General features: G+C 53.9%; 1 protein-coding gene across 9 annotated transcripts; it reads right to left on the bottom strand.

The window, feature by feature from the left end:
• Nucleotides 1–23,828, bottom strand: SLC2A11 (solute carrier family 2 member 11). 9 transcript variants are annotated; one of them, XM_061169764.1, is made up of 12 exons: nt 23,213–23,447; nt 20,497–20,595; nt 18,105–18,265; nt 14,884–15,008; nt 13,118–13,247; nt 12,454–12,602; nt 9,628–9,815; nt 9,377–9,487; nt 8,870–8,971; nt 8,709–8,784; nt 8,362–8,489; nt 7,856–8,146 (listed from the first exon to the last, which is right to left on the bottom strand). In XM_061169764.1, the coding sequence occupies exons 1-12, from the start codon at nt 23,387–23,389 to the stop codon at nt 7,946–7,948; spliced, it is 1,647 nt and encodes a 548-aa protein (XP_061025747.1). In that variant the 5' UTR covers nt 23,390–23,447; the 3' UTR covers nt 7,856–7,945. The 9 variants fall into 9 exon arrangements, with proteins under 9 accessions (XP_061025750.1, XP_061025751.1, XP_061025754.1 ...); XM_061169767.1 differs by lacking the exons at nt 7,856–8,146; nt 8,362–8,489 and adding an exon at nt 1–308 and having other exon boundaries at nt 8,654–8,784; XM_061169768.1 differs by lacking the exons at nt 7,856–8,146; nt 8,362–8,489 and adding an exon at nt 1–308.
• Between the last annotated feature and the right edge of the window lie 1,501 nt (nt 23,829–25,329).

Genomic DNA, 25,329 nt, shown 5'->3' with positions numbered 1-25,329 from the left:
TTTGTAGATGTAATTAGGGTTACAGACTTTACAGTAGGGAGGTTATCATGGATTATCTGGGTGGGGCTAACGTAATCACATGAGCCCTTAAAAGCAGAGAATTTTCTCCAGCTCAAGTAAGAGATGCAGCAGGAGGGGCAGTCAGAGAGCCTCGAAGCAGAACTCAGATGTGCCGTTACTGGCTTTGAAGATGAAGGGCTCTCAGTCGTTCAGCCGCAAGGAACTGAATTCTGCCAGCAGCTTGAATGAGCTCAGAAGTGGGTTCCTCCCTGCTTGACCTGGAGACGCCTTGACTTCGGCCGTGAGACCTGAAGAAGAAGACCAGTCACTTTGTACTCGATTGTGACCCACAGAAACTGAGATAATAAACGTGTGTTGTTTTAAGCTGCTCAATTTGTGGTAATTTGTTCTAAGAGCTATAGAACAGTAACACCCCCGGCATCCCCAGGGGCTCTATAATCACCTGCTGAACAACAGCGCACACGCACCAGGAGCCCTTGGCCCCCAAAATCCTCTCCCCCTCCCTCCTCACTGACAGCATCCCAGTTCTGTTTGCTTAGAACCTTCACCGCCCCGGAGCCACTGGCAACCAGGCATGGCCACCGGAGGTAGCTGTGGCCCATGTGATGTGCAGGGTCCACAGGGAAGCAGCTGCCTGCAGATGGAGGCTCTACCCTATGCCCTTCCTCCTACCCCCGCCTGGAACCTGGGCAGGACTGCCAGATGTGCAGCAGCTGCCAGGCAACCCTGAGCTGGAAAAACACAGGCAAAGGAGGGGGAGTGGCAACCCCGAGGAGCCTGGGGCTCTGGCGGCTCTGCCCAGCCCCTTCAGCTGCCTTTACATTACAGGAGAAAAGTAAGCCCCTCTCTGCTTGAAGCACCACTGGTCAGGGTTTCTGACGTTTGCAGCCCCAGGGCAGCTCCTAGCTGGTACAGAGGACTTCTTGAGGGCCACTCCCCACAGCTGAGGGCTGCTGGGCAGAGAGGGGGTGGGAAGGAAACCTCAGGATGTAGGGAAACGCCAGCTAGATGAGGAGGAATACGGCCCATACGAGCACCCGGCAGGCCCCTAAAGCTGGCAGCCGTGCCCCCCACCCTGGTTAAACATCTCTGTGGGCAGGACGCAAGTCACCCATGCTGGAAGGGGTGCATGGGGAGGGGGAGGGCCTGCTGACTCCATGATGCAGGGCTACTGCTGTCCTCTTGCTGCCTCTCCCTGACACAGACCTGGCCATCGGTCCATGTCCACGGACGGTCCACCTGACCACCGGCTCCCACAGCCCCTTCGCCAGCTTCATTCCCCTTGCCATCCCTCCCCCGGGCACTCGCGGTTCATCACTCACAGCAAGAACCCAGCCAGCCTTGAGCCCCCGACTGTCCCCCACGCACCAGTCCCTGTGCCCTTGTTCGCTGAATGTGGTAAAAGTTGCAGCAAAGACAAACAAAGGAAACATCCTCCCCCTCCAGTCACAGCGGAAGAAGACCTGGGAGGTCATCATCCCTGCTGGAGACCCCCCCCGAGCTGTACCTGAAGGTACAGGATTTTAAGAGGGGTGTCTGCCAGGAGACCACCACACTGCAAAAGCAGGGCCTAGGCTTGTTGGGGCACTAGCGGTGATGGCCAGCTCTCCCGCACAGGATGAGACGTGGTTCAGAGAGGGTGATCTGGGCTGAGCCTCTTAAACTCTCTGAGGCTCAGCTGCAAAATCTCAAACTGGGGGAATTTCTTTTCCACAGATTTGTGTGAAGATTTAACGAGATTAAGGACAAGCGCAAAGTGCCTGCATTCAGAATGTGCTCAGTAAAAGCTACCCGATCTTATTGCTTTGTCATCAAGTGTCCTGGAGCAGAAAACGGACTAACAGGCCTGATCCTAATGGTGGCACTGGGCAGTGTGGGCGACTGTGCTTTCCCTCCCTGGTGGCCAGGTCCTTCCCCACCCCCGCCCCTCCCCCATCCCATCAAACCTGAGGCCAGGCTGCATCTCCCCCACCTCTCCTGGCATGGCCTCTCCTATCTGCGGGGTCCTGTCCCTGTTTCCTTGCCCTGCTGAGGGGTTCCCTGGGCAACAAGGACTCCCAACGCCCACCCCACACTCTCAGAGACAATTTGGCTGGGTGGACAGCAAGTGGGACACGGCCCAAGGGCTAGGCCCGGGCTGGGGGCATCTCTATGGTCCATGCTGGGGACCAGGGCACCTAAGTGTGACCAATGCAGTCCCAGACCTGGGACACAGCCTGATGACTGCCCTGCTCACAGCCTGTGCACCACAGGATTACGAGGGATGGATCCTTTCTCACTAATCTTCACCAGGGGCCAGTAGCGGCCAGGGTGGCCACTGGTGCTGAGGGTGGGGGGGCAGCTGGGGAGCGGGTCAGCAGAGGCGGAGATGGGGCAGGTGGCAGAGAGAAGCTGGGAGAACACACAGAGGGCTCCCAGAGTGCTGACACCTGCCTTCCAGAAAGCTCCACATCTACCGGACCCACAGGCCTTCAGTCCCATCCTTCAACACTCCTGCCTCCAAAGGAACCCCAGCTGGGCCTGTCCTCAGGAAGCCAGCTCCAGATGACTTCTCCATGAGACCTCTCCTGACCCCAACTCAGAGAGTTCTCGCTCCCCAGAGAACCTACTGCTTGCCACTTCTGCTAATTTGGCGGTTACTGCTTCCTACTGAAAGCCAGACAAATTCTCTGATACAACAATGATCAATTGTTTTTTTGACCTAAGTGCCAAGGTAATCCAATAGGGAAAAGATGGTCTTTTCAACAAACAGTGCCGGCACCACTGGACATCCATTAAAAGTAAATGAATAAGGGAATTCCCTGGTGGTCCAGTGATTGGGACTCGGCGCTTTCACTGGGCCCGGGTTCAATACCTGGTCAGGAAACTGAGATCCTGCAAGCCATGCAGCGCAGCTTAAAAAAAAAATGGTGGACACTAGATGACTGTGGATGTGGTGATGACTTTTTAGATACAACACGATCCATGAAAGAATTCATAAGCTGAACTTCTTTAAAATTAAAAACATCTGGGGACTTCCCTGGTGGTCCAGTGGTTGAGACTTCGCCTTACAATGCAGGGGGTGCGGGTTCCATCTCTGGTCCAGGAACTAAGATCGCACACGCCTCCAGGCCAAGAAACCAAAACATAAAACAGAAGCAATAGGGCTTCCCTGGTGGCGCAGTGGTTGAGAATCTGCCTGCCAATGCAGGGGACACGGGTTCGAGCCCTGGTCTGGGAAGATCCCACATGCCGCGGAGCAACTGGGCCCGTGAGCCACAACTACTGAGCCTGCGCGTCTGGAGCCTGTGCTCCGCCACAAGAGAGGCCACGATAGTGAGAGGCCCACGCACTGCGATGAAGAGTGGCCCCCGCTTGCCGCAACTAGAGAAAGCCCTAGCACAGAAACGAAGACCCAACATAGCAATCAATCAATCAATCAATCAATAAATCTTTAAAAAAAAAAAAAAAACAGAAGCAATATTGTAACAAATCAATAAAGACTTTAAAAATGGGCTTCTCTGGTGGTGCAGTGGTTAAGAATCCGCCTGCCAATGCAGCGGACACAGGTTCGAGCCCTGGTCCAGGAGGATCCCACATGCCACAGGGCAACTAAGCCCGTGCACCACAACTACTGAGCCTGCGCTCCGCAGCAAGAGAAGCCACGGCAATGAGAGGCCAGCGCACCACAAAGAAGAGTAGTCCCCGCTCACAGCAACTAGAGAAAACCCGCGCACAGCACCAAAGACCCCATGCAGCCAAAAATAAATAAAATAAAATAAATTAATTAAAAAAAAAAAAACTTTAAAAAATATATACAGGGACTTCCCTGGTGGTGCAGTGGTTAAGAATCCACCTGCCAATGCAGGGGACACGGGTTCGAGGCCTGGTCCAGGAGGATCCCACATGCCATGGGGCAACTAAGCCCGTGCACCACAACTACTGAGCCTGCACTCTAGAGCCCGCGAGCCACAACTACTGAAGCCTGCGTGCCTAGAGCCCATGCTCCACAACAAAAGAAGCCATCGCAATGAGAAGCCTGTGCACCGCAACAAAGAGTAGCCCCTGCTCGCCACAACTAGAGGAAGCCTGCATGCAGCAACGAAGACCCCATGCAACCAAAAATAAATTAAATAAATTTATTAAAATATATATATACATTTTATAAATAAATAAATAAATAAATAAATAAATAAATAAATAAATAATAAAAACGTCTGCTCTGTGGAAGGCACTGTCAAGAAAATGAAAAGGCAAACCACAGACTGGGAGAAAATATCTGCAAAAGATGCATCTGATCAAAGACTGTTATCCAAAATATACAAAGAACTCTTAAAACTCAACAGTAAGAAAACAAACAACTTGATTTTTAAAAACAGCCAAACAGTTTTTTTTTTAAATTAATTAATTTATTTATTGGCTGCGTTGGGTCTTCGTTGCTGTGCGCGGGCTTTCTCTATTTGCGGCAAGCGGGGGCTACTCTTTGTTGCAGTGTGCGGGCTTTCTCTATTTGCGGCAAGCGGGGGCTACTCTTTGTTGCAGTGTGCGGGCTTCTCATTGAGGTGGCTTCTCTTTGCTGCCAAGCACAGGCTCTAGGCACACAGGCTGCAGTAGTTGTGGCACGCGGGCTCAGTGGCTTGCAGGCTCTAGAGCTCAGGTTCAGTAGTTGTGGCACACGGGCTTAGTTGTTCCACGGCATGTGGGATCTTCCCGGACCAGGGCTCGAACCCGTGTCCCCTGCATTGGCAGGCGGATTCTTAACCACTGCGCCACCAGGGAAGTCCCAAAACACTTTTAACAGACACTCACCAAAGAAGATATATACAGATGGCAAATTAGCATATGAAAAGATGTTCCATGTTTGTCATCTGGGAAGTGCAAATTATAACAAAATACCACCACACACTTATTAGAATGGCCAAAATCACTGACAACACCAAATGTTGGTGAGGATGTGGAGCAACAGGAACTCTCATTCAGTGCTGGTGGGAATTAAAATGGTATAGCCACTTTGGAAGAGTGTTTGGCAGGTTCTTACAAAACTAAACATACTCTTACCCTATGATCCAGCAATCGTGCTTCTTGGTATTTACCCAAAGGAGGTGAAAATGTATGTCCACACAAAAACCTGCACATGGATGTATATAGCAGCTTTATTCATAATTGCCAAAAGCAACCAAAACGTCCTTCAGTAGGTGAATAAACTTTGGGACATTCAGACAATGGAATTTTACTCAGTGCAAAAAGAACTATTAAGCAATGAAAAGACATGGAAGAAACTTAAATGCATATTACTAAGTGAAAGAAGCCAATCTGAAAAGGCTACATACTCTATGATTCCAACTATATGACATTCCGGAGAAAACAAAATTGTAGAGACCATAGAAAGATCAGTGGTCGCCAGGCACTGGGCAGGGGCAGGAAAGGGATGACCATGTAGAACAGAGAGGATTTTTAGGGCAGGGAAAATACTCTGTATGATACTATCATGGTGGATGCATGTCATCATACATTTGTCCAAACCCATAGCATGTACAACTACAGGAGTGAACCCTAATGTAAACCGTGGACTTTGGGTGTGATAATGATGTGTCAATGTAGGGTCGTGGATTGTAACAAACGTCCCGCTCTGGTGGGGGACGTTGATAATAGGAGGCTGTGCATGTGTGGGAGGGGGGCATATGGGAAATCTCTGTACTTTTCTCTCAATTTTGCTGTGAAATTAAAACTACTCTAAAAAAAAATCTTTTTTTAAAAATAGTGGGCAAAAGACTTGAACAGAGTCTTCACAAAAGAAGATATGTGAATGGTCATATTAGCACACGAAGAGATGCTCAGCATTATTAGCCATCAGGGAAGTACCTCAATAAAACCACAAGATGCCACTACATACTCAGTGGAATGGCTAGATTAAGAAGACTGACAGTGTCAAGTGCTGATGAGGATTTGGAGCATCCAGAAGTCTCATCAATTGCTAGCGGGAATGTAAAACAGTATATGCACTTTGGAAAACAGTTTCTTCTACAGTTAAGCATACATTCGTTATTTTTTTTTAACATCTTTATTGGAGTATAATTGCTTTACAATGGTATGTTAGTTTCTGCTTTATAACAAAGTGATACATTCATTATTAAACTCAGCAATTCATTTACCCCAAAGAAATGAAAGCATACGTCTACACAACTTGTGCAGGAATGTTCATAGCAGTTTTATTCATCATGGCCAACAATTAGAAACAGGGCTTCCCTGGTGGCGCAGTGGTTAAGGATCTGCCTGCCAATGCAGAGGACATGGGTTCGAGCCCTGGTCCAGAAAGATCCCACATGCCGCAGAACAGCTAAGCCCGTGTGCTACAACTACTGAGCCTGCGCTCTAGAGCCTGCGTGCCACAACTACTGAAGCCCGCGTGCCTAGAGCCCGTGCTCCGCAACAGCAGAAGCTGCCGCAATGAGAAGCCCGCGCAACGTGGCAAAGAGTGGCCCCCACTCGCCGAAACTAGAGAAAGCCTGCGTGCGGCAATGAAGGCCCAATGCAGCCAAAAATAAATAAGTAAAATAAATAAATTTATTAAAAAAAAAACAACCAATTAGAAACAGCCAAATGTCCACCTGCAGGGAAATGGGTTAACAAATGATGGTATATCCATACAGTGGAATACTATTCAGCCATACAAAGGGCTATATGCTAATACATGCAACAACACACATGAACCTCAAAAACTTTATCTGGAGCAAAGCCAGACACAAATGCATACATATGGTATGAAATTATATCAAATTCTGAAAAAGAAATCTGACCTATAGTGACAGAAGGCAGGTCTGCGGTTGCCTAGGGCCTGGGGTCGGGCAGGGTATTGATTGCAAAGGGGCACGACGGAACTTTGGAGGTGATGTGACCGGTCTACCTTGATGGTGGTGGTGGTTCATGGATATGTACACCTGTCAAAACTTATCAAATGTAAACTTAATATGGAAACATTTTATTGTATGTAAATTATACCTCAATAAAGTTGATTTTTAACAATCAATTCCTCAGAAAATCCTTCCCTGACCACTCCCCTCTCAAACATCGCTTGGTATACACACCCTTCACAAGCTGTATTTTCTTCCACTTCATTTCCCCAAGTTTGTTTGTTTTGTTTTGTTTTAAGATTTTTTTGATGTAGACCTTTTGTAACATCTTTATTGAATTTGTTACAATAGGGCTTTCCTGGTGGTTCAGTGGTTAAGAATCTGTCTGCCAATGCAGGGGACACGGGTTCGAGCCCTGGTCCAGGAGGATCCCACATGCCGCGGAGCAGCTAAGCCCATGCGCCACAACTACTGAGCTTGTGCTCTAGAGCCCGTGAGCCACAACTACTGAGCCCACGTGCCACAACTACTGAAGCCCGTGCGCCTACAGCCCGTGCTCCGCAAGGAGAAGCCACCGCAATGAGAAGCCACCGCAATGAGAAGCCAACGCACCGCAACGAAGAGTAGCCCCCGCTCGCCGCCGCTAGAACCACTAGCCCGCTCACTGCAATGAAGACCCAATGCAGCCAAAAATAAATAAACAAATAAAATTTAAAAAATTTGTTACAATATTGCTTCTGTTTTATGTTTTGGTTTTTTGGCTGCGAGGCATGTGGGATCTTAGCTCCCCATCCAGGGATCGAACACGCACCCCCTGCATTGGAAGGCGAAGTCTTAACCACTGGACTGCCAGGGAAGTCCCGCCCAAGTTTGTAATTGTGTTTTTATTGGTTTCCTGTTAACTGCCTCCAGACAGGGAGCACCGAGAGGTCCCAGACCCCATCTCTCCAGCTCACCGCTGATGGCTAAACACCAGGCCTGCACACAGTAGTTGCTCAACAAGCACCCATTAAACAAGGGGATGCAGGGCTGGTGAATGGAGAGGGCCCGAGGGAAGAGCAGCGGCCGGCTGGGCCCCAGCCAAACCGGCTGAGCTAGAGTTCTGTGGACCGGATGACCTCCGGCCCGTCCACGTGGGGCCCTGGCTCCACCCCGGGGAAGTTGAGTCTGTGCAGTTCCTCTGAGATGTCCACGAAGCTCTTGCCTCTGGTCTCAGGGAGGAAGAAGCCAGTGTAGACGGCCCCACAGACACAGACACAGAGGAAAGGCACATAGAGGAAGTGGGACAAGCCCTCCTGTGGGTTAAAAGACCCAAGATCTGGTGTGGCCCATTCAGCCCCCACATGGAAGGCCCCACCACAGGTCCTGATGAGGGACTCGACCCTCTTGGCTCAGATAAGCCCCATCCCCTTCAGTCTCACGCCTCCTGGATGGAGCCTCCCCTGGGGTTCTCATGCTGACGAGGACAAAACCTACGGCAGGGCCCCCGGGAGGGGGGGAGCAGGCCTACCATGATGAAGGGGAACCCCAGCCCGACTAGGAAGAGCATGGTCCACATGAGTGCCCCGCAGACCATGTAGGCAGCAGGCCGGGCCATCTGGTCAAACAGCTCTGTGGCCAGGATCCCGGTCACTCCGGCTGGAAGGAGGAGTGGGGACAGGAGGCTGCCAGCCAGGGCTCCCTGGCCGGCCTTCCCCCCACCTTGCCCCAGACAGGAAAGTGGGGCCCTTCCAGCGCTCCTCCAGCCATTCCCTCCCAGAAGCCTGTACAGTGGGGGGAGGGCACACCCAAGCATCCTTCACCTAGACATCCGTGATCCTTCAGCCAGGCCCAAAGGCAGGAGCTCTTCCCACTCACCAGGGCCAATGCCAAAGCTGAGGATGAAGGCAAAGACGCAGGACATGGCCAGATAGGGCATCCAGGGGAGGGAGCTCTGCGGCAGAGGGGCGGGGGTGGGGAGGTGGTGAGGGGAGGTCAGGCGGGGCCCAGCCGCCCGGCCCTCATCCACGTCCAGCTACCTGCAGGCACAGGGCCGCTGTGAAGACGCTCCCCCAGCAGGTCATCAGGCCGTACCCCGCCATCAGCAGCATCCGTCGGCCCACCCTCTCGATCACCACACACTGCAAAGGAAAGGAGCCCTCACTGATTCACTGGTGTGGGCCACGGTCGCGGTCCCCTCGGTTTGCGGGCCAGCAGTGGGGAGGGGCCTCATGAGGAAGCTGGGGAGGCGGGCGCGAGAGCAATTTACCGCTTCAGTGGATTAAGACATTATTAACTTCTCAGAGGACCTCAGTCATTCAACCTCATTCAGTTTCCCCATCTCAAAATGGTGGTGGGAGTGCCCGGCAAACTAGGTGCTCGATAAGCGCTTGCTAACTCGCCGTATTTTAACATAGCGACCTGAAGTGGAAGTGGCTTAGCGCCGAGGCCTGCGGTCCCCGGAGGGCCAGCATCCCGAGGGCCAGCACCCGCAAGGGTCCGCCGCAGGGCTGGGGGATGGGGTGTCATCCCGGAGGCAGACTCACGCTGAGCAGCGCCGCCAGCAGCTCGCAGCCCCCGGTCCCGATGGAGGCGTACTGGACCTTCTCCGGGGGAATCCGCGCCTGGCTGAACACTGCTGACGCATAGGCGTACACCTGCCGGGGGGTGGGGGGGGTGGGGGGTGGGGGGTGGGGGGCGGGGAGACGAGAGGCCGAGGCGCACCGTTTCCCTCCCGGACCCCGCTCCATCCCCTTCCCCCTCCCCCCCCAACCCCGGCCTGGCGCGCACTGCTCACCGCGTCGTTCCCGCACAGCTCCATGACCCCGCCCAGCACCACCAGGCTCGCCACCTGCCTCCGCAGCGCGCGGTCCCGGAACAGCTCCCACGGGCGTCGCGCGCGCCGGCCCTGGCAGGCGGCGCGCTCCCGCTCCAACTCGGCCAGCTCCCCGGCCAGGTCCGCGGGGCCCCGCAGCCGCTGCAGCGCTGGGGGAGGGGGCAGGGCAGAGGACGCTGAGCTCCCCTCCCCCAGGCCCTCTGTGGCCCCCACAGTGAGCTGCCCACGCCCACCTCCTTTCGCCTTCCCGGGGTCCCCTTGGTCTGATAGGGATGATCAGTTCACAGCACCACGGAGCAGAAAGGGCTTTAGAAACTCAGGGTTCTGCGGGTGCATCACACAGGACACGACAATTGTGGCAGATCTCCACTGCCGTCTCAGTTCTCCACCCCTCCCTGGACCATGGGATTTGGCAGTTGCTCCCACTAAGGAGGCGTGTATACATCCGCCCCTTGGTGCTGTGCTCCGCCCTGCGACTCGCTCTGGCCCGTAGAATTAGGCTGTAGGAGGGCGTGCCGCGTGTTCCAATCCAGCCTCAAGAGACCTGCTGGTTTCTATTTGGTCTTCTGTCATCATCATAAAAACTTGTGGTGGGGCTGGCCCACTGGTCCCAGGAAAAAGCAGAGATGGCCCAGCCGGGACCGTCCTAGATCAGCCAATGCCCAGCTGACCCACACCAGTGACAGAGCCTCCAGCCAGACCCAACCTTCATCAGCCAACCCCAGAGAACTCAGAGGCTTGGGCTAAGTAATTGCTTCCTTGGTCTCCCGCGGAGGTGCGACTGTTAGGCAGCAAGAAAAAAAACGGACTAAAAAAACCCCTGGTAGGTGACGCCATAACTAGGACCTATGACATACAGTGTTGGTTCCTAACCAGGCAGAGGACGGTGAGGAGGCTGGAAGAATGAAAGCCCGTGTAACGTGCAAGAAACAAAACAGGTCTAATGAACTTCTGGACTTGGGCAAAGAGATCTCCAAGTGTCAAAAGCATGAACTAGCTGCCTTTACCTGAGTATTCTAAGCTGATTGTAAGGAAAATGAGCTCAAAAAGACCTTCAGAGGGAACACAATTTAATCAAATTTAACTTATTCCAGAGCTTGCTAGGTTAGTTAAATAAAAAAGAAAAAGAAATCTGTTTCTCATCTCTAGCTTCTCCATCTAGCAGAGTCCTAAGTTAAATCACAGCCTGAGAGCAAAGACTAAATCCAGAGCAAGGCCAGCGAGCCCTGGTCTGAGGGTAAAGATCAAATCAAGGGTATGGCTTACTGCAGTGCCTCATAGACCCTCCTGGCTGGAAAAATGGGCATTACAGAGGCTTAAAGGTATTGGTCCACCGCAGCTCGACATGCCCTAAATTCCAGTAATTAGGTTGCAAGAGAGAAGCATGTCTAGAAAAGAATTGTGGGTGTGGCTTTCTGGCACATAAATCAAATGCACAGAAAATTCACATCATTTTTGGAGAAAGTTGTATTGACAGAAGCCCTGCCAGCCTGGATGAAAAGACACCAAGACAGTTTGAAATGTAAAGACTTCTGTTCCCCAGTTTTCTATAGGTACATTTTCCAGGGCCCTCTTCAGGTGTCAAGGAAGGTGATAGAAAAGGAAGGACTTCTCGGTGGCCTGGGGAGCCCCTCCCTGGGGGCAGAGCCAGGGCTTCATGCAGGAGCACTCTCCATCCCAGGGCAGGGGAACCTGGCAGCGTTCTCCCAGGGGCACTCAGCATTACTATGGATCGGCAACTGCTTTCTGCCTCCTTGTCGCCTCTTTTTTGAAAAACATTTTTTCACCAGTGTCTGCTGAGTGCGCGCGAGGCAGAAGACTTGTGTTTATCTCCTAGGTCTTTGGCTCAAGAAAAGGCATATATAGACTTGACATGATCTTAAGATCCTGGACTTCAAGCCTGATGCCATGACTGGGTGAGACTTGGTGGGGGTGGGGGGTGTTTCCGGATAGCACTGAGCATGTTCCTGCTCAGGGGAGGGACATGAATAATAATTGTGGCCACCATGGCAAGCTGGGAAGAATACATTAGTGGGCCCTGGTCTTCACCCCTTGCCACATGAGTGGAGATGCCATGGATTTTCCCATCTCTGGACTTTGGGTTCAGTGACGTGACTCTCCTTGGCTAATGGGAGGTTAGTGGGCAGGAAGGGACCAAAGGTTTGGAAAGTGCTTCTGCAGTTGGATCTGCCTTCTGGGCTAGTCTGTCAGTACCAAGAGTGCGAGGAGCAGCGTGTGCAGCAGAGCTGAACTGCTCCAGCCCAGACCAGCCTCGACTGGCCAGCCCCAGCTGACCCCGACACCATGAGCCAGCCCAATTGAGATCAGCAGGGTCGTGCAAACAGCCCAGCAAGTAAATGAGTAGAAGATGCAGTAAAGGATTGCGTGCTTTAAGCCAGAGATTTTGGGATTGTTCCTTCGGCATCATTATTGTGGCCATAGCTAACAGGGAAGACCATCAGCCCAGCTGGCATTGGGCCCTTGAGGTCTTACTCAGTGTTTCTTCATCTTGCATGTCAGGCAGGGGGCAGGTGGCGCTCCTTCTCTGCACCACCCTGGGGGTTCCCAGATGGCAGGTGCTGGGTCTGTTCCATCCTACTGCCTTGACGCTTGGGACAGCCCCTTGATAAAGAGCTCTGAAGGGATGGATGGATCATGAAATTGAGGCACAAAGAGAGGGATAGCTTTTCCTGAATAAATGCGACCCAGGAAATAAGGACCCACATGCTCTGGCCAGATGTGCCCCATGGTCAAGGGTGGTCTGGGGACCCGAGGTCAGGGACTCACCTGCCAGACAGGCCTCGGAGTCTCCACGGTCAATGAGGAGGTAGCGCGGGCTCTCGGGGAGCAGGGGCAGGGAGGCCAGCTGGAGCACCCCAGGCACCAGGCAGCTGGCCAGCAGCAGAGGCCAGGCCTGCGGGCCACCCAGGAGCTCCCTGGGGAGACAGAGGAGAGGCTGGGCCAGATGCCTCCTTGTCAGAGCTCTGTCCCCTACCGGCCCCCCTGAGGGCAGAGGGTCTGCATTACCCTGTGCCTCTTCCCAACCAGCTCTGGGTCTGGACACCCAGGTAGGGACCCGCGATAGGACAGGGTCATGGCCCCACCTCATCCCTGGCACCTCCTCTCCCCAGAGCTCTTCCCAGGGCACAGGGCTCTGCCCTCACCTCCCTTTTCTGGGATGAACAAGACACGCTCCCTTTAAAAGCCCAAACCTGCACCCTCTCCTCTTTGCTCCCTGATCTGGAGAGGCGAGAAGAGGGTGACTCACACCAAGTTTGTCTGACTGACACCACACTGGCCAGATGCACGTGGACAGGGTTTCAACGCCTTCATACAAGGAAGCAACGCCTTAATCCACTTGGGGGGTAGGGGAGAAATTTAGGTGAAGAAGGGCTTTCCCTGGCATCCCTCTAACCTCTCAGTGCACGTGGGGTTGGGGGGCGGCGCTTACCTGAGTCCAACCACCTGACCCATCACGATCCCCAGGGCGGTGAAGATGGCTGAGGTCATGGCCACAGCCCCTCGGAGCTCCTTGGGGGCGCTCTCCCCCAGGTACATGGGCTGGACGTTCATGCTCACACCTGGACATGAGCACAGCAACCGTCAGCCACAGGCTGGATTCCCACAACGCTTGGGCCCGCCTCCCCCCACCCCCGCCTGCCCCCGCCACGGTCTTGGCGCCACCAGCCCATCATCTACAGGCACTGAGTGCTGCTCCCTCAGCTCAAGCGCTCTGAGGGGTTCCTGCCCACCTGATGTAGGGCCAGCAGGACTCCAGTCAACTCCCAGGACTTCTGAGAGAGAAGCCCCATCACCGGGAGGAGTGTGAGGGGCTCAGAGGGAGCAGATGCCCACCAGCGGCCCCGGCTCTCACCTCTCACGTCAACTACCACTGCATGTTCTCCCCCATCTTGGCTTCCCTGGGGACGCACCTCGCACCCAGGCAGCCAGTGGGAAAATGGAACTGGATGGCGCCCCCACTGCCCACCCCAGAGGGTGACAGCCGGCAAAAGCTAGGAGGCCGCAGTACTGGGTCACCATCCACCTGGGAACACGTCAGGGAGTGCTGCCCCATCCCCTCCCTGACGTGGGATCAAGAAACAGCCCTCAACAAGGTCCTGCCTCTCTCTGAGCACTGGGTGGGGGGAGCTGGGAGGAAGGTGGGTGCACTGATTGCCAGAAGCTCTCCCACAGAGGTACACCCACTCTTCCTACAGACAATTAGGGAGGGATTCCTTCTGTGCCAGGTACTCAGGGCACAAAGTTTGACCTGGTCCCTCTTCCCTGAAATGTGGGCTGTTCTGAGTGACTCACTTCTAATAAGTAGACTGTGGCAAAACTGATGGTGTATGACTTCTGAGATTAGGCCATAAAATGCACTGGGACTGCGTCCTTGCACACACACGTGGGCTCCCTCTCTCCCATCACTTCCTCTGGAGGAAACCAGCCGCCATGCTGTGAGGACACTCAAGTAGCGGGGAGACCCATAAGCTGAGGAGCCCGGGCCTCCTGCAAACAGCACACGAGAGCGCCATCTCAGAAGCAGGTCCTCCAGCCCCAGCCAAGCCTCAGGTGACTGCAGCCCTGCCTGACAGCTTGATCACAGCCTCCTGAGAGGCCCCAAGCCAGGACCACCCAGCTAAGACACTCCTGGTTCCTAACCCAGAGAAACCATGAGTTAATAAATGTTGCTGGTGTTAAGCCACTAAATTGTGGAGTACTTTGTTTCACAGGAATAGATAACTAACTAATAAAGACATCAGCACCTGGTTGTATAAACAGTAGGAGTCAAGGGGGATTGTTGATGGGTGCCCCTAAAAGCCCAGGTGGACACGCTCAAAATTCTGCTCCCTCCCATGACCCAGAGCCTGAGGGGTCCCTAACAGGCTACTCTGCTTCTGTAGGGAAGATCAGAGAGCTCGTCCTAGATGCCTTTTCATCTTGACTTGCCAGGAAGCTCCCGGCTTAGAGGACTTCCGTTGGTTTAAGTTTGGGGATGTTTGCCCTCCCATCCCTTACAAATTTTCCATTTTTCTAGATCCACTTTAAGTACCTAGTTATATGACCCTTTTAAGATAAATCATATCTAATCATTCTGCAAAACAAAAAAATGGTGGGCATGAATGGAAAACAAATCAATGAATGAAGGGAATAAAGAGGATACAGGAAAGAGTAGGAACAGAGGCAGGAGGGGATCCCCCCCCACACACACTGTACCTGCGCTGACACCCACGAGCAGCCGTCCCAGCATGATCATCTCAAACGAGCCTGCTCTGCGGCTGAAGCCAAACAGGGTCGCTGCGGCTACCACGAAGATGTTATTCACCAGCAGGGACTTCTTCCTTGGGGAAGCCAAACACAGGCGAGAGAGGTGGGTTCAGTCCTGAGGACCACCCCTGGGGACCCTTCTCTGAAGCTGCAGCCAGCCCTGATCAGACCTGTGTGTGCATGAGGGGACTGAGTCAGGAGTGTAAGCTACACGAACAGAAATGACGCTGGCCACTGTAGCTGGGGTCACTTGTGGGATGCCCCCAGGGGCCTACTCCCACTCCCCTCCTCCAATATGTCCCAAATTACTCTCCTTTCTGCCTCCGCCACTGCTTGAAGTGACAGAACTCGTATGGCTTTATCCCTACAGATTGAGCATTGCTCTCCTCAAACTCCTCTGTAAAGCGAAGGGCCTAATATCTGATTTCTCAGGCTCAAGGAAACCCTGGGGAGGAAGAACAGGGACTTCCCGAGTGAGGGAAGGGACACCTGCGGAGCCAAGTCCCTTCCCGTTTCCTCCGTGCATTGCAGAGTCACTGCTCAGAACCTTCAGCATGGCTGGGTGGCCTCTGCGAGGCTGGTTCAATGGGACAGACGGCAAAACAGGAAGGGGCACTGGGCATGTCAGCAGCTCCACACGATGAGGCGTCAGCTCTGGGCTCCTGACACCGCGCTCAGAGGCGCCGTCATGCAGGTCACCCAAGAGAGGCCACAGGAGGTCATATGGCTCATGTACTGACAAGGAAATGAGCCACAGGAAGCCACTGGCCTGCTCCAAACCAACAGCACAGGGGTGAAAGATGGGCCAAAGCTCAGATCCCCTGGCCTAGAGAATGGAGAATGACAGTGGATTATAACTTGATCCAGTGGTAACTCCAGTTGTGACTTATAAGCCACATACGGCTTCCTCACTGGTATAAATTAATAGAGTACTTCCAGGACTTTCCTGGTGGTCCAGTGGTTAAGACTCCACGCTTCCAATGCAGGGGGCACGGGTTCAATCCCTGGTTGGGGAAGTTCTGCATGCCGATGCTGCGCGGTGCAGCCAAAAACAAACAAACAAAAAAACACAGTACATCCATTGTAGCTATTTATCTGGTGAATGCATTTTGCTGCATTTCAATACACAGACGACAGCAGAAACACTTTACTTCCACCCGGCAGGGAGAGTACTGCACCTTTACCGACCTCCTTAGGGACATGGCAGCTCTCCAGCTCTGGGCCACACCTGCTCCATGGGGAGCTGCCCGCCTCAGGCAACTTGCTGGCCCGCTGCTTTGATGACTTTATGCTGAAAAGACCTGGGGAAGAGGAAGCGGCAAGTGCACCCGACGTCATGGTAACGTACAAGCATGACAGAGTGGGAGCCGCCACACCAGTGGAGTTCCTGACGTCCGAGGGCACATTTCCTCCAAAGTGCGGGATGGCTTGCTGCCCTTCCTCTAAGAAGGATGGACAAATCTCAGATGGCTTCTTTCTACTTTGGAGGCAGCCTGTCCCACAGTGAGTGTCGTGATCTGATACCTACACTGGGTGATTTGCAAACCTGGAAGCTGTGAGTGGAGTATGCCCTAGTGGGTCCAAACCAGCTGCCAGATGCTCCGCCCCTCAACCCTCTAGACCTGGGAGATTGTGGTGCTCAAAGTGCCTCCAAGGAGAATCACAGTGCAAGACCTAGGATTTGGAGTAAAGCCACTACTTCAGTGAATTACTACCCCCTTAATCAGAAATAACTCCTGGCTGGTCACTAAGCCCTAGTGGAGAATAAACACCAGAATGGGGTGTTTGGCTTTTGTTTTAGCCAGCTGAGTCCTGGTTTTCTGTTACTTGCCGTTGATACTCCTGCTAAATACACAAACATGTTATCTTTGCAATTTTGCTTCCAACAAAGGAGGTTACATCAGTGAAAGCGGAAGGATGGGTGCCCATGGAACTCAGTATCGCATTAGGAACCCCGTCATTCAGAAGTAGACGACCTCAGAGGGTAATAACCTGCTGAAGGACCCACACCATCAGGACTGCCATGCCCACCCAAGCATGAAGACGGGGGTCACCCCGATGGGCAAACAGCCTCAGCCGGTGGAAGTGCTGAACCAAGACAGGAGCAGAAAACCTGAGGATGGACGTCCCCGAGGCAGGTTTTGGAGTGACCAGCTCCAAAACCCAGGAGCAGGCCCTCTACCTATGTTTCCAGGTTCTGGATCATATGCTTTAAACTAAATTCATCCACTAGTTTCCTTTTCTTTGATTAGTTTCCCCTACACTTTCTTCTTTCTTCTTCCCATGAGGTGTCTTGAGGGCAGTTAAGTTTACCATTAAGTGTGTAGATTGCAGAATATCAACACGTTAATGGCAGGGCTGGCAGATTGGTCGTCACGTGGAAACTCTGCACTCAGGGAGGACACCTCCGTTGTGTCGTCCCTGGTGGCTGTGACGAGGCAGTGCCCTGGGTGGTCTCAGGAAGGACTGAACCAACTAACGTGAGGAGGGGCACATGGGGAGCTGAATATATGGGCGAAAGGCGCTGACACGTGCTGGGTGGCCAGCCAAGGGGGGGGACCATGAGAGCCGCTTGTTTTTCCGCCCGGCCCTGCTTCTCTCCTGCTGTCTCACGGGTGTAGGCGTGCTACCCAAGGTGGGCCAGGAACAACCCATCTCCCTTGATTCTGAAAGTGAGTGAAGATGCAGGAGGTGGAACGAGGCTGGAGCTGATGCGCTGAAGGCATCTCCCAAGAGGAAAGCCCAGGCTAGGGTGGCCTTGCATCCTGCCCTCCCCAGGCCTGGCTTTTGACCACTTCCTTTTGTCCTATGAGCTGCCCCAGTATCCTTTGCATTATCACAGCTTTCCACTCAGTCTGTCAGAGTCTGTCTCTCTTGTTTGCGACCCAAGATCTGCATCAGTTGGATACAAAGGGGGGCACTGGGGAGAAAACACCTGTTCACAGTCAGACAACGTGTTTTGTATTGGCAGCCATGGGTCCTCCCTCCCTCCCAGCATGGGACTCTTCCCTCTGCCACATCTGCTGGGAAACGTGAGTCACCCGGTGAAACTGCAGGCAGAGCGGGAGGCCGGTGAGGAGTTGACTCGGGCCTGGGCCTGCCGGGCATCCTGCCCACACCTGGGGTGCCCCTCATTGAAGGGCATTTGGGGGTCCACAGGAAGCACTTACCTTCCCAGTGTGATGGCCAAGGGGCCAGCAAGCAGCGCTCCCAGAAGGCCCCCCACGGGGTACAGAGACACGATGAGGGACCACAGGAGCGGGACCAGCTGGTCGGGCAGCGGCCGGCCGGTTCGCATCCGCCACGTCTCATTGGTGAATTCCTGAATGTGCTGTGGACAGAGATGCCAGTCAGCCCCCCGGGGGCGGGGGCTCCCTCCCCACAACAGGCCTTCTCCCCACAGGCCCTGCCTCTGCAGAGCAGGCAAGTCTCCCCAGCAATCCTACTCCCTTCGGGGCAGGACCGAACTCACCCAACTGCAGGGCACTGTGCCGTCTCTTTCAAACACAGTGTGTCCTGGAGCTCAGAGCTGGCCAGTCTCTATGTGCCCCTCTGAGTCCACTATCAGCCCCCCTCCCCCACTTTTGGCCTGGGAAGCCACCTGCATGGGCCACATCAGCAGGCTCCCTTGATGACCAGCTTTCTGATGGACTTGGCCATCAGTGAGCATCAGCAGAGCAACAGAGGAGGCAGGAGGGGTGTTTGTCCCCAGGGCTCCTTCGCTGGGGGCACCTCAGGATTGCTGCAACGCCTGACCAAAAGACCCAGATACCCTCCTCTTGGTCAGAGATGAATGTCAGTATCTGGCTGGTCTTAGGCCTCCCAACAGGACGTGAGGGAGGACGTGAGGATGACCAGGGGGTGTAGGTGAGCAGGCCAGCTCAGGGTAATGGCTGTTAGCCTGGTGCCCGCCAGGTCCCTCTGGGGGAAGGACATGCCCGGGGGAGCTGGGACCAGGGCCAGCCTCCCCTGACATTGGCTTGAAATCCTCAAGGGTGACCATTCAAGGGGGTAGGGGAAGCCTCAGAAGCCAAGGAAGTCTCATTTGCAGGAGCCAGTGATGGCCCATGGGAAGCAAGGCCTGAGAGTGTCCTGCTGTGGGCAGATCCTTCTCCAGCCTGCAAGTTTGCATTGAAGTGGACACTCGCATGCTTGTTGAATAAACAAATAAAAAAGCAAATGGAGCTCAGACCTCCCTTTCTAAACCCTTCATTTCATCCTCTTTTAAGGGACTGGGCAGCTATAGTTGTTTCTGCCCAGAATGTACTCCCATCCCCAACTTCTAAGCACCAACATGCTTTGAGGGAAATTCTTTCCCCTTGACAATTACAGCCCCCTATACAGTTGGTCACCTGACCCAGGCCTGGCCAATCAAAGTGCTCCACCGTCCTGACCACATGATTGGTCTAGTGGGCATGTGATCCAAACCAGCCAATCAGAGAGCATGTGATCCAAACCAGCCAATCAAACTCTTCTCCAGCCTTTCTGCTGGAACTAACAGGGAGGACTTCTGTTTGGGGGTTCCCAGTCCAGGACAGGAAGTGAGTCTGGTGACAGCTACTCTCTTGCACTGGGTGGAGGATGATGCCCCGCAGGGATAGGAGAGCCCCAGTTCCGTCCTGGGACCTGTTTCCTGCAGCCCCACCTCCTTCACATCTATGTGACAGGACACTTGCCCTTCTCACTTAGGTGGGATAGAGGTGGCTTCTGTCAATGGGGCCGAGAGATTCATCCTTTCCACAGGCATTTACTGAACGTCGGCACAGAGTCAGGTGCTGGGGACTCAAAGATGACTTGGACACTGAGAGGAGACCAGCAGGAGGCTGAGACCAAGGGCTGGGGAGGGAGGGTGACTCCAGCTGGGGGGCTGCTAAAGGAAGGTGGGTGATGGTATTTGGGTGGCTCTTGAGGGGGTTCTTGCAGAGAGGGCTTCCCATCAGAAGGAGGCTTCAAGGAAGGGCTGGGTGCATTTGGGGAACTGCGTTTAACCTGCTTTGGTAGCGGAGTTGGGGGAACGAAGGTGGGAGACAGGTGGACAGGTTCTGATCCCAGGAGGCCTTGGACTTCAGGTGGATGAGTCTGTCCTCATTCCTGTAGGCACTGGGGAGCCACAGAATGTTTCTGGGCAGGGGAGTGGTTTGATCAAACTTGAGAGGATCTAGAAGGGGGAGGTCAAAGGCAGGGAGGCCAGTGATACAGGCAGAAGAGATGGGGTCTGAACTGGGATTATGGAAGAGACCTGAGGAGAAATGGCTGGAAGCCAGAGGCAGTTAGGAAGGACTTGGTGTCCAAGAGGGAGGGAAGAGTCAGGGCGGACCCCAGTCACTGGGTGGATGGTGGAGTCATCTACTGACATCAGGGACTCAGGAGAACTTGCGAGTTTCAGGGGAGGATGCAGAGCTGGGTTTGAACTCTCAGGGCCTGTGGGACATCGCAGTGGAGGTGGACATGTAGGAGAAAGCGCCACCAAGTGGATGCTGGCCTGAAGATCTGCTGCAGGCAGCTGCTGGCCCTGGCCCAGCACCCACTGGGATGGTGACGGTGGGCACAGAGGGTACATACCGAAGTCGGGGCATTGATGATGGAGAGGTTGTAGCCAAATTGAAAAGTCCCACCAATGCCAGCCGCACAGATGGTCAGGAGCAGGACCCTGCCCTGGAACTGAGGAGAGAGGAGAGGACACAGAGTGCCTGATTACAGCCTCCACCAATCCCAGCACTGCAATCTATCTGAACCAGGCAATGATGGCTCCACTTTGCAGATGAAGAAACTGAGGCAGAGAGGAGTTGCCTAGGTCATATGGCTGTCAGGTAGCAGAGGCACCCCTAGCCTTCTGCTCTGAGTCCAGGATCTCGCTGCCCCTTCACCCCTGACAGCATTTTCCTGAGATGGACAGCCATTCCCGGCCCTCCTTGCCGGGCTGCCCCTGGGCATGCCTGCTGTGGCTCAGGGAACTATGCCTTGAGCTGGGGCCCCACAGGCGTGAAGCTCTGCATCTGGCAGGACAGGAGTCCCTGAGCTACAGTGACTCGCCCCAGTGAAACTCTCTCAACAGAGTGGCTGGGCCTCCCTCTCTTCCCTCCCAGCCTGTTCTGCCAGGAGGCTAAGAGGAGGGGCCACATGGACCTACATGTGTGGGGGCCTGGGGGGCACATGGAGCAGCAGAGAGCAGCCTGGGTCCCAGTGCCAGCTCTGCCCTTCCTCCCTCATCTTCTCTGAGTGGCTTCCTCGCTGGCCCTGGTGATGATAATGGCTACCTTCAGGCTGGGGGACAGCCAATGTGCATGTGCACTACACACACCTGGTACAACAAAGGGCAGCTTTTCATCCTCATGCAGCACCCTTAGAGATGGAGGGAGAACTCCCCAAGGCACCCAGCTCAGCGCCCTGATGCCCCATCATTAGGTTGGTATTTTTTCGGGGGATTCACAGTCTTATTTATATTTTTTCTCTTATAATTTTTAATTACAAAATAACATGCTCGTTAAATTTTTTGAAAATCCAGTGTACACTAACAGTTCTCCACTCTCCCAAAGAGCAGTGAACTGCTTCTCTCAGATATTTTCTGAGACATTCACAAAGTAGTTAACTATACAAAAATCAAATTGTTGATCTTTTCCTAGTAATTCTATACTACCTTTCTTGCTCGGGCAAATTGTCCCTCAAATATAAAGTACTGTGTCATATTTATTATTTTTTTAATACTTAAATACAAGTTTCAAGTCAGAAGGATGTTTGGCTAAGGGCTTTCTGAAGAATTTCCAGAACCTGAAGACTACTTACTCATTCATCAGTCAAATACCAAGTGCCTGTCCCAGCCAGGAACTGAGCTGGGAGGCAAATACAGCGGGGCAGGGGGAGATGGGGGGGGGGGATGACAGACCTGCTTTCACCGTATTGTGAGAACCTGGCCTGGGGGTGGGGAGGTAGAGGAAGAGGCTCTGAGGGCAGGATCCTGCCAAAGATCTTGCCACAGGTCTGCAGGCAGGTCTATGACAGGCACCCTGGCTGCCCGCAAGTTCCTACAAGGTCTAAGTAACTTCCTCCCAAGCCTGAAGCCATAGGGGGAAGCCAGGTGAGAACCCAGGAGTCCCGTCTCACTGGAGTCACTGGAAGCACCCTGCTGGGCTGCCCGGAGGTGAGAGTTCCACTAAGAGAGCAGATCTGTAGGAAGCAGCAAGTCACGCACCGCCTGATGAGAACTGAGCCCATGTGGCAGGGGTGCTGGCAGGTCTCCAAGACAGCATAAATTACTTCATTCCATGAGATCGTGCATGGAGATTGCCTAGTCCTCTGACTGGTCATGAAAAGCATTCAGACATTAGCTATGGTGGTGATTATTAAGTCAGTGAATAAAGATTTCTTGCCTCCCTACTGTGGGCAATAAATCTACTGTTCTAGGTGCTGGGGATATAGTAGTGAACAAAAGAGACGAAATCCGTGACCATTCCAGCGGGGGAAGACAGGCAGTAACAAATGAACAAGGAAAATACATAGTATGTCAGCTGTGCGACGTAGACAGAAAGCAGGGGAAGGTGAGATGGGGTGTCTGGAAAAGGTGGTCAGGGAATATGCCATGAGAAGGGGGCATCCGCACAAAGACTTGAAGGAGGTGAGGGGAAGGGCCATGCAGATCAGCACCGGTTGGCGGGGGAAACCCTGAGGTGGGGTGGTGAGCGGTATAGGCTTGCTCTTCCCGCTGCCCCGCCCCCTCGGTGCAGCAGGACGGGAGGACGGAGTTTAGAACCAGCGTGGAGGAGATGAAGGTTGGGGAGAGAAGTGAAGGTGGGAAACAGGCCCAGGACGGGATGAGGCGGCCAGGACTGCAGTGCCCAGGGGCTGCTGCTTCTGGGGGCGTGTCCGGCCCGCACGAGGACCAGAGGGATGTTCTCCTGGGACGCGGCCGGTGCGCAGGTCCCGCACACTGCGCCCCAGCCCAACACTGCGCGTGAACACCTGCTCTTGTTCGTCTGGGCCGAGCACCTAGCTCCACTGTGCAAACAAGGATCAGATACTTCTGTACACTGGACGCGTTCGTTGAGCCTTCCCGAGTGCACGCCAGTCCGCAATCCCTCATCCGAGAAGCCTGGGCCGGCAGGTCTCGGAATTCAGAAGTTTGCGAAAAGCGGATCGGCGTGGAAGAGGGAGGCGCATGCGTAGTGGGCGTTTGCGAAGGCTCGCTCAAAGCTTACCTTAGCCAGAGCGCGCGGCCGAGACACATGCGCAGGCGCACAGGGCGTAAAGTGGGTGGGGGGCTGGGGTCCCGCGAGCGGGTCACCTGAGTCCGAGGCTGTAACGGCGGCTCGTGTTCATCCTCCATCCCTCCCTTTCTGCAGCTCTGAAGGTTAAAAGCCACTGACTCCTTCCTCGGCCGAGCCTGTGGCCCATCTCCGCAGACCGGAAGGGGGTTCAGGTCCGAAGTCACCACGGCCAACCCCTGCATCCGCCTTCGCATGTCTTGGCCGGCGGCTCTGATCAGCGCGCTCCAGAATCCCCCGAAATCCCGGCCCTGGCCCCTAGTCCCCTCGTCTCCTCCCCCGCTGCCGCCTCCGCCTCCGGAGTGACTCTCAGCCGGTCACTGCTGCGCTCCCCTTTGGACCTCCGCCGCCGCCCCTTCCGGCCCCTCTGCCCGGCCTCCTCTCACCCCAGTCTGGCGCCCCTGCCCGCCTCCGGGAGGCCCCTGTCCCCAGGCACTATGAGGGCCGAGCCCTTGATTCTGCACAGACATCCCCACTCTCCTCCAGTACAGGTGTCCCCGCCCTTCCCCCCCGGAGGAGGGACAGGATTAGGAGGGCCAAAAGGTAGACCCACCAGTCTGGAGAGCTCTCATCCGTCCGTCCTGGCAGAGCCAGTGACTTGGAACGCGGATGGGAGACCCAGTCTCGGGTTGCAGCCCGGGGATCCATTCCGTGAGAGGCCAGCCCGGCCTATGCGACAAGATTAGTCCGGCACAGTGGACCCTGTGAGATGAGGAGCCACCGGGTCCACTGGGCAGGATTAATCTCTTATTTCTCAGGGCTTCTCAGGTCCTTCATGAATCCAGGAGTTGGATTAAGGCCAAATCGAAACCAGACTTGCCAAAGATGCTATTTGTGGTCATAGAAACATAGACCTGAAAGTGACCCTAGGAAGTCATCTGAGCAAAGACTGTGATAGGACATACACCAGAAGGGATACTGTTTTATTTTTGCTGCCCTGAACTTTTAAAAGTTTCTAAAAAACATCATGCATTTTTAAGGAAAAATATCAATACAATAAATAAAATATTAGCAGTTGCTAAGTGCACGCCTTTCTGCATCTCTGCATCTATTGAGATGATCCACTGCTGTGATAATACCCTCTTCGCTCCCTCCCCGCCGCCCCCCCCCCATGGACACCTCGCTGGAGTCAGCCCCCCAGTGCGTGGGCTCCCCAGCCACTAATTATTATCCTTAAGCAAGGGAGCTTGAGGTTTCTCTTTGGCAAACATTAATCAGGAGTTTAACCTTGAGTGTGTGAAAGTCAAGGTTGTGAGTGTTTGTGGCTGCCCAGTGCTGATAGCTAATCCTCTCAACGTCCCTGAGACTCCACAAGGTGGAGTCTGTGTCCACAGCACCCCTGCAGCCCTGCTGGAAGTCGGGGCTGGGCTTTCAGATCTCCAAGTCCAGCGCAGACCCTACGGGATGGGGCCGCCAAACCACGCCTGAGTCAGGGGAGCATGGAAAGACAACCCCCACGCGTGCCGACTCCTCCTCTGGGGAGCTTCCCGCGTGGATTCCCACCCAGTCTTGGTTTCCCTGGTGAGAAGGCAGAGGTGGGGGTGTTACCAAATCTTGGCTCCCTGTCCACCGATGCCGAATAGAAATAAGGAGACAGAGTTTGGAGGAAATAGAACAGAGTAGCTTTATTCCTTTTGCCAGGCAAGAGGGGAACACAGTAGGCTAGCGCCTCAAGAACTGTGACCCCCTCCTTGGGGAATCGGAGAAGATTTTATATGTGGGGCTCGCAGTCCCGGGTATATGATAAGGATCAAAAGTAGTGAAGGTCTTGCATTTCTTTTCTTCTGCAAATTCATGGCCAAAGCTGGCATCAGGCGGCTCAGCAACCAGGTCTGGTGTCCCTGAAGTTATTGGCCGGTGACCTTTCTGAAATGAAGAGTGCTACAGAGGAGTGTAGGGGGAGAAGAAATGCCAGGTGCAAAGGGTAATTTGTATGGAGTCAGAGAGTAATCAGCTTTGTGAAGGACATGTCTAGCTACAAGTGTTTATTAGTAGTAATAGCTAAAGAATAACCAAGATTACTTAACTCTTTCAGGCCTGTTTATATAGTTTCCCCAGCCTGTTCATTGTTTCCTTATTTTCCTTGTTTATCAGAAAATTCTCATGTCTATTTTTGCTGCAACAGGGGCAAGGGAGG

This window comes from Eubalaena glacialis, chromosome 15 (genome assembly GCF_028564815.1).
Source record: "Eubalaena glacialis isolate mEubGla1 chromosome 15, mEubGla1.1.hap2.+ XY, whole genome shotgun sequence".
Taxonomy (NCBI): Eukaryota; Metazoa; Chordata; class Mammalia; order Artiodactyla; family Balaenidae; genus Eubalaena; species Eubalaena glacialis.
This window is presented reverse-complemented; position numbering and strand designations above follow the sequence as displayed.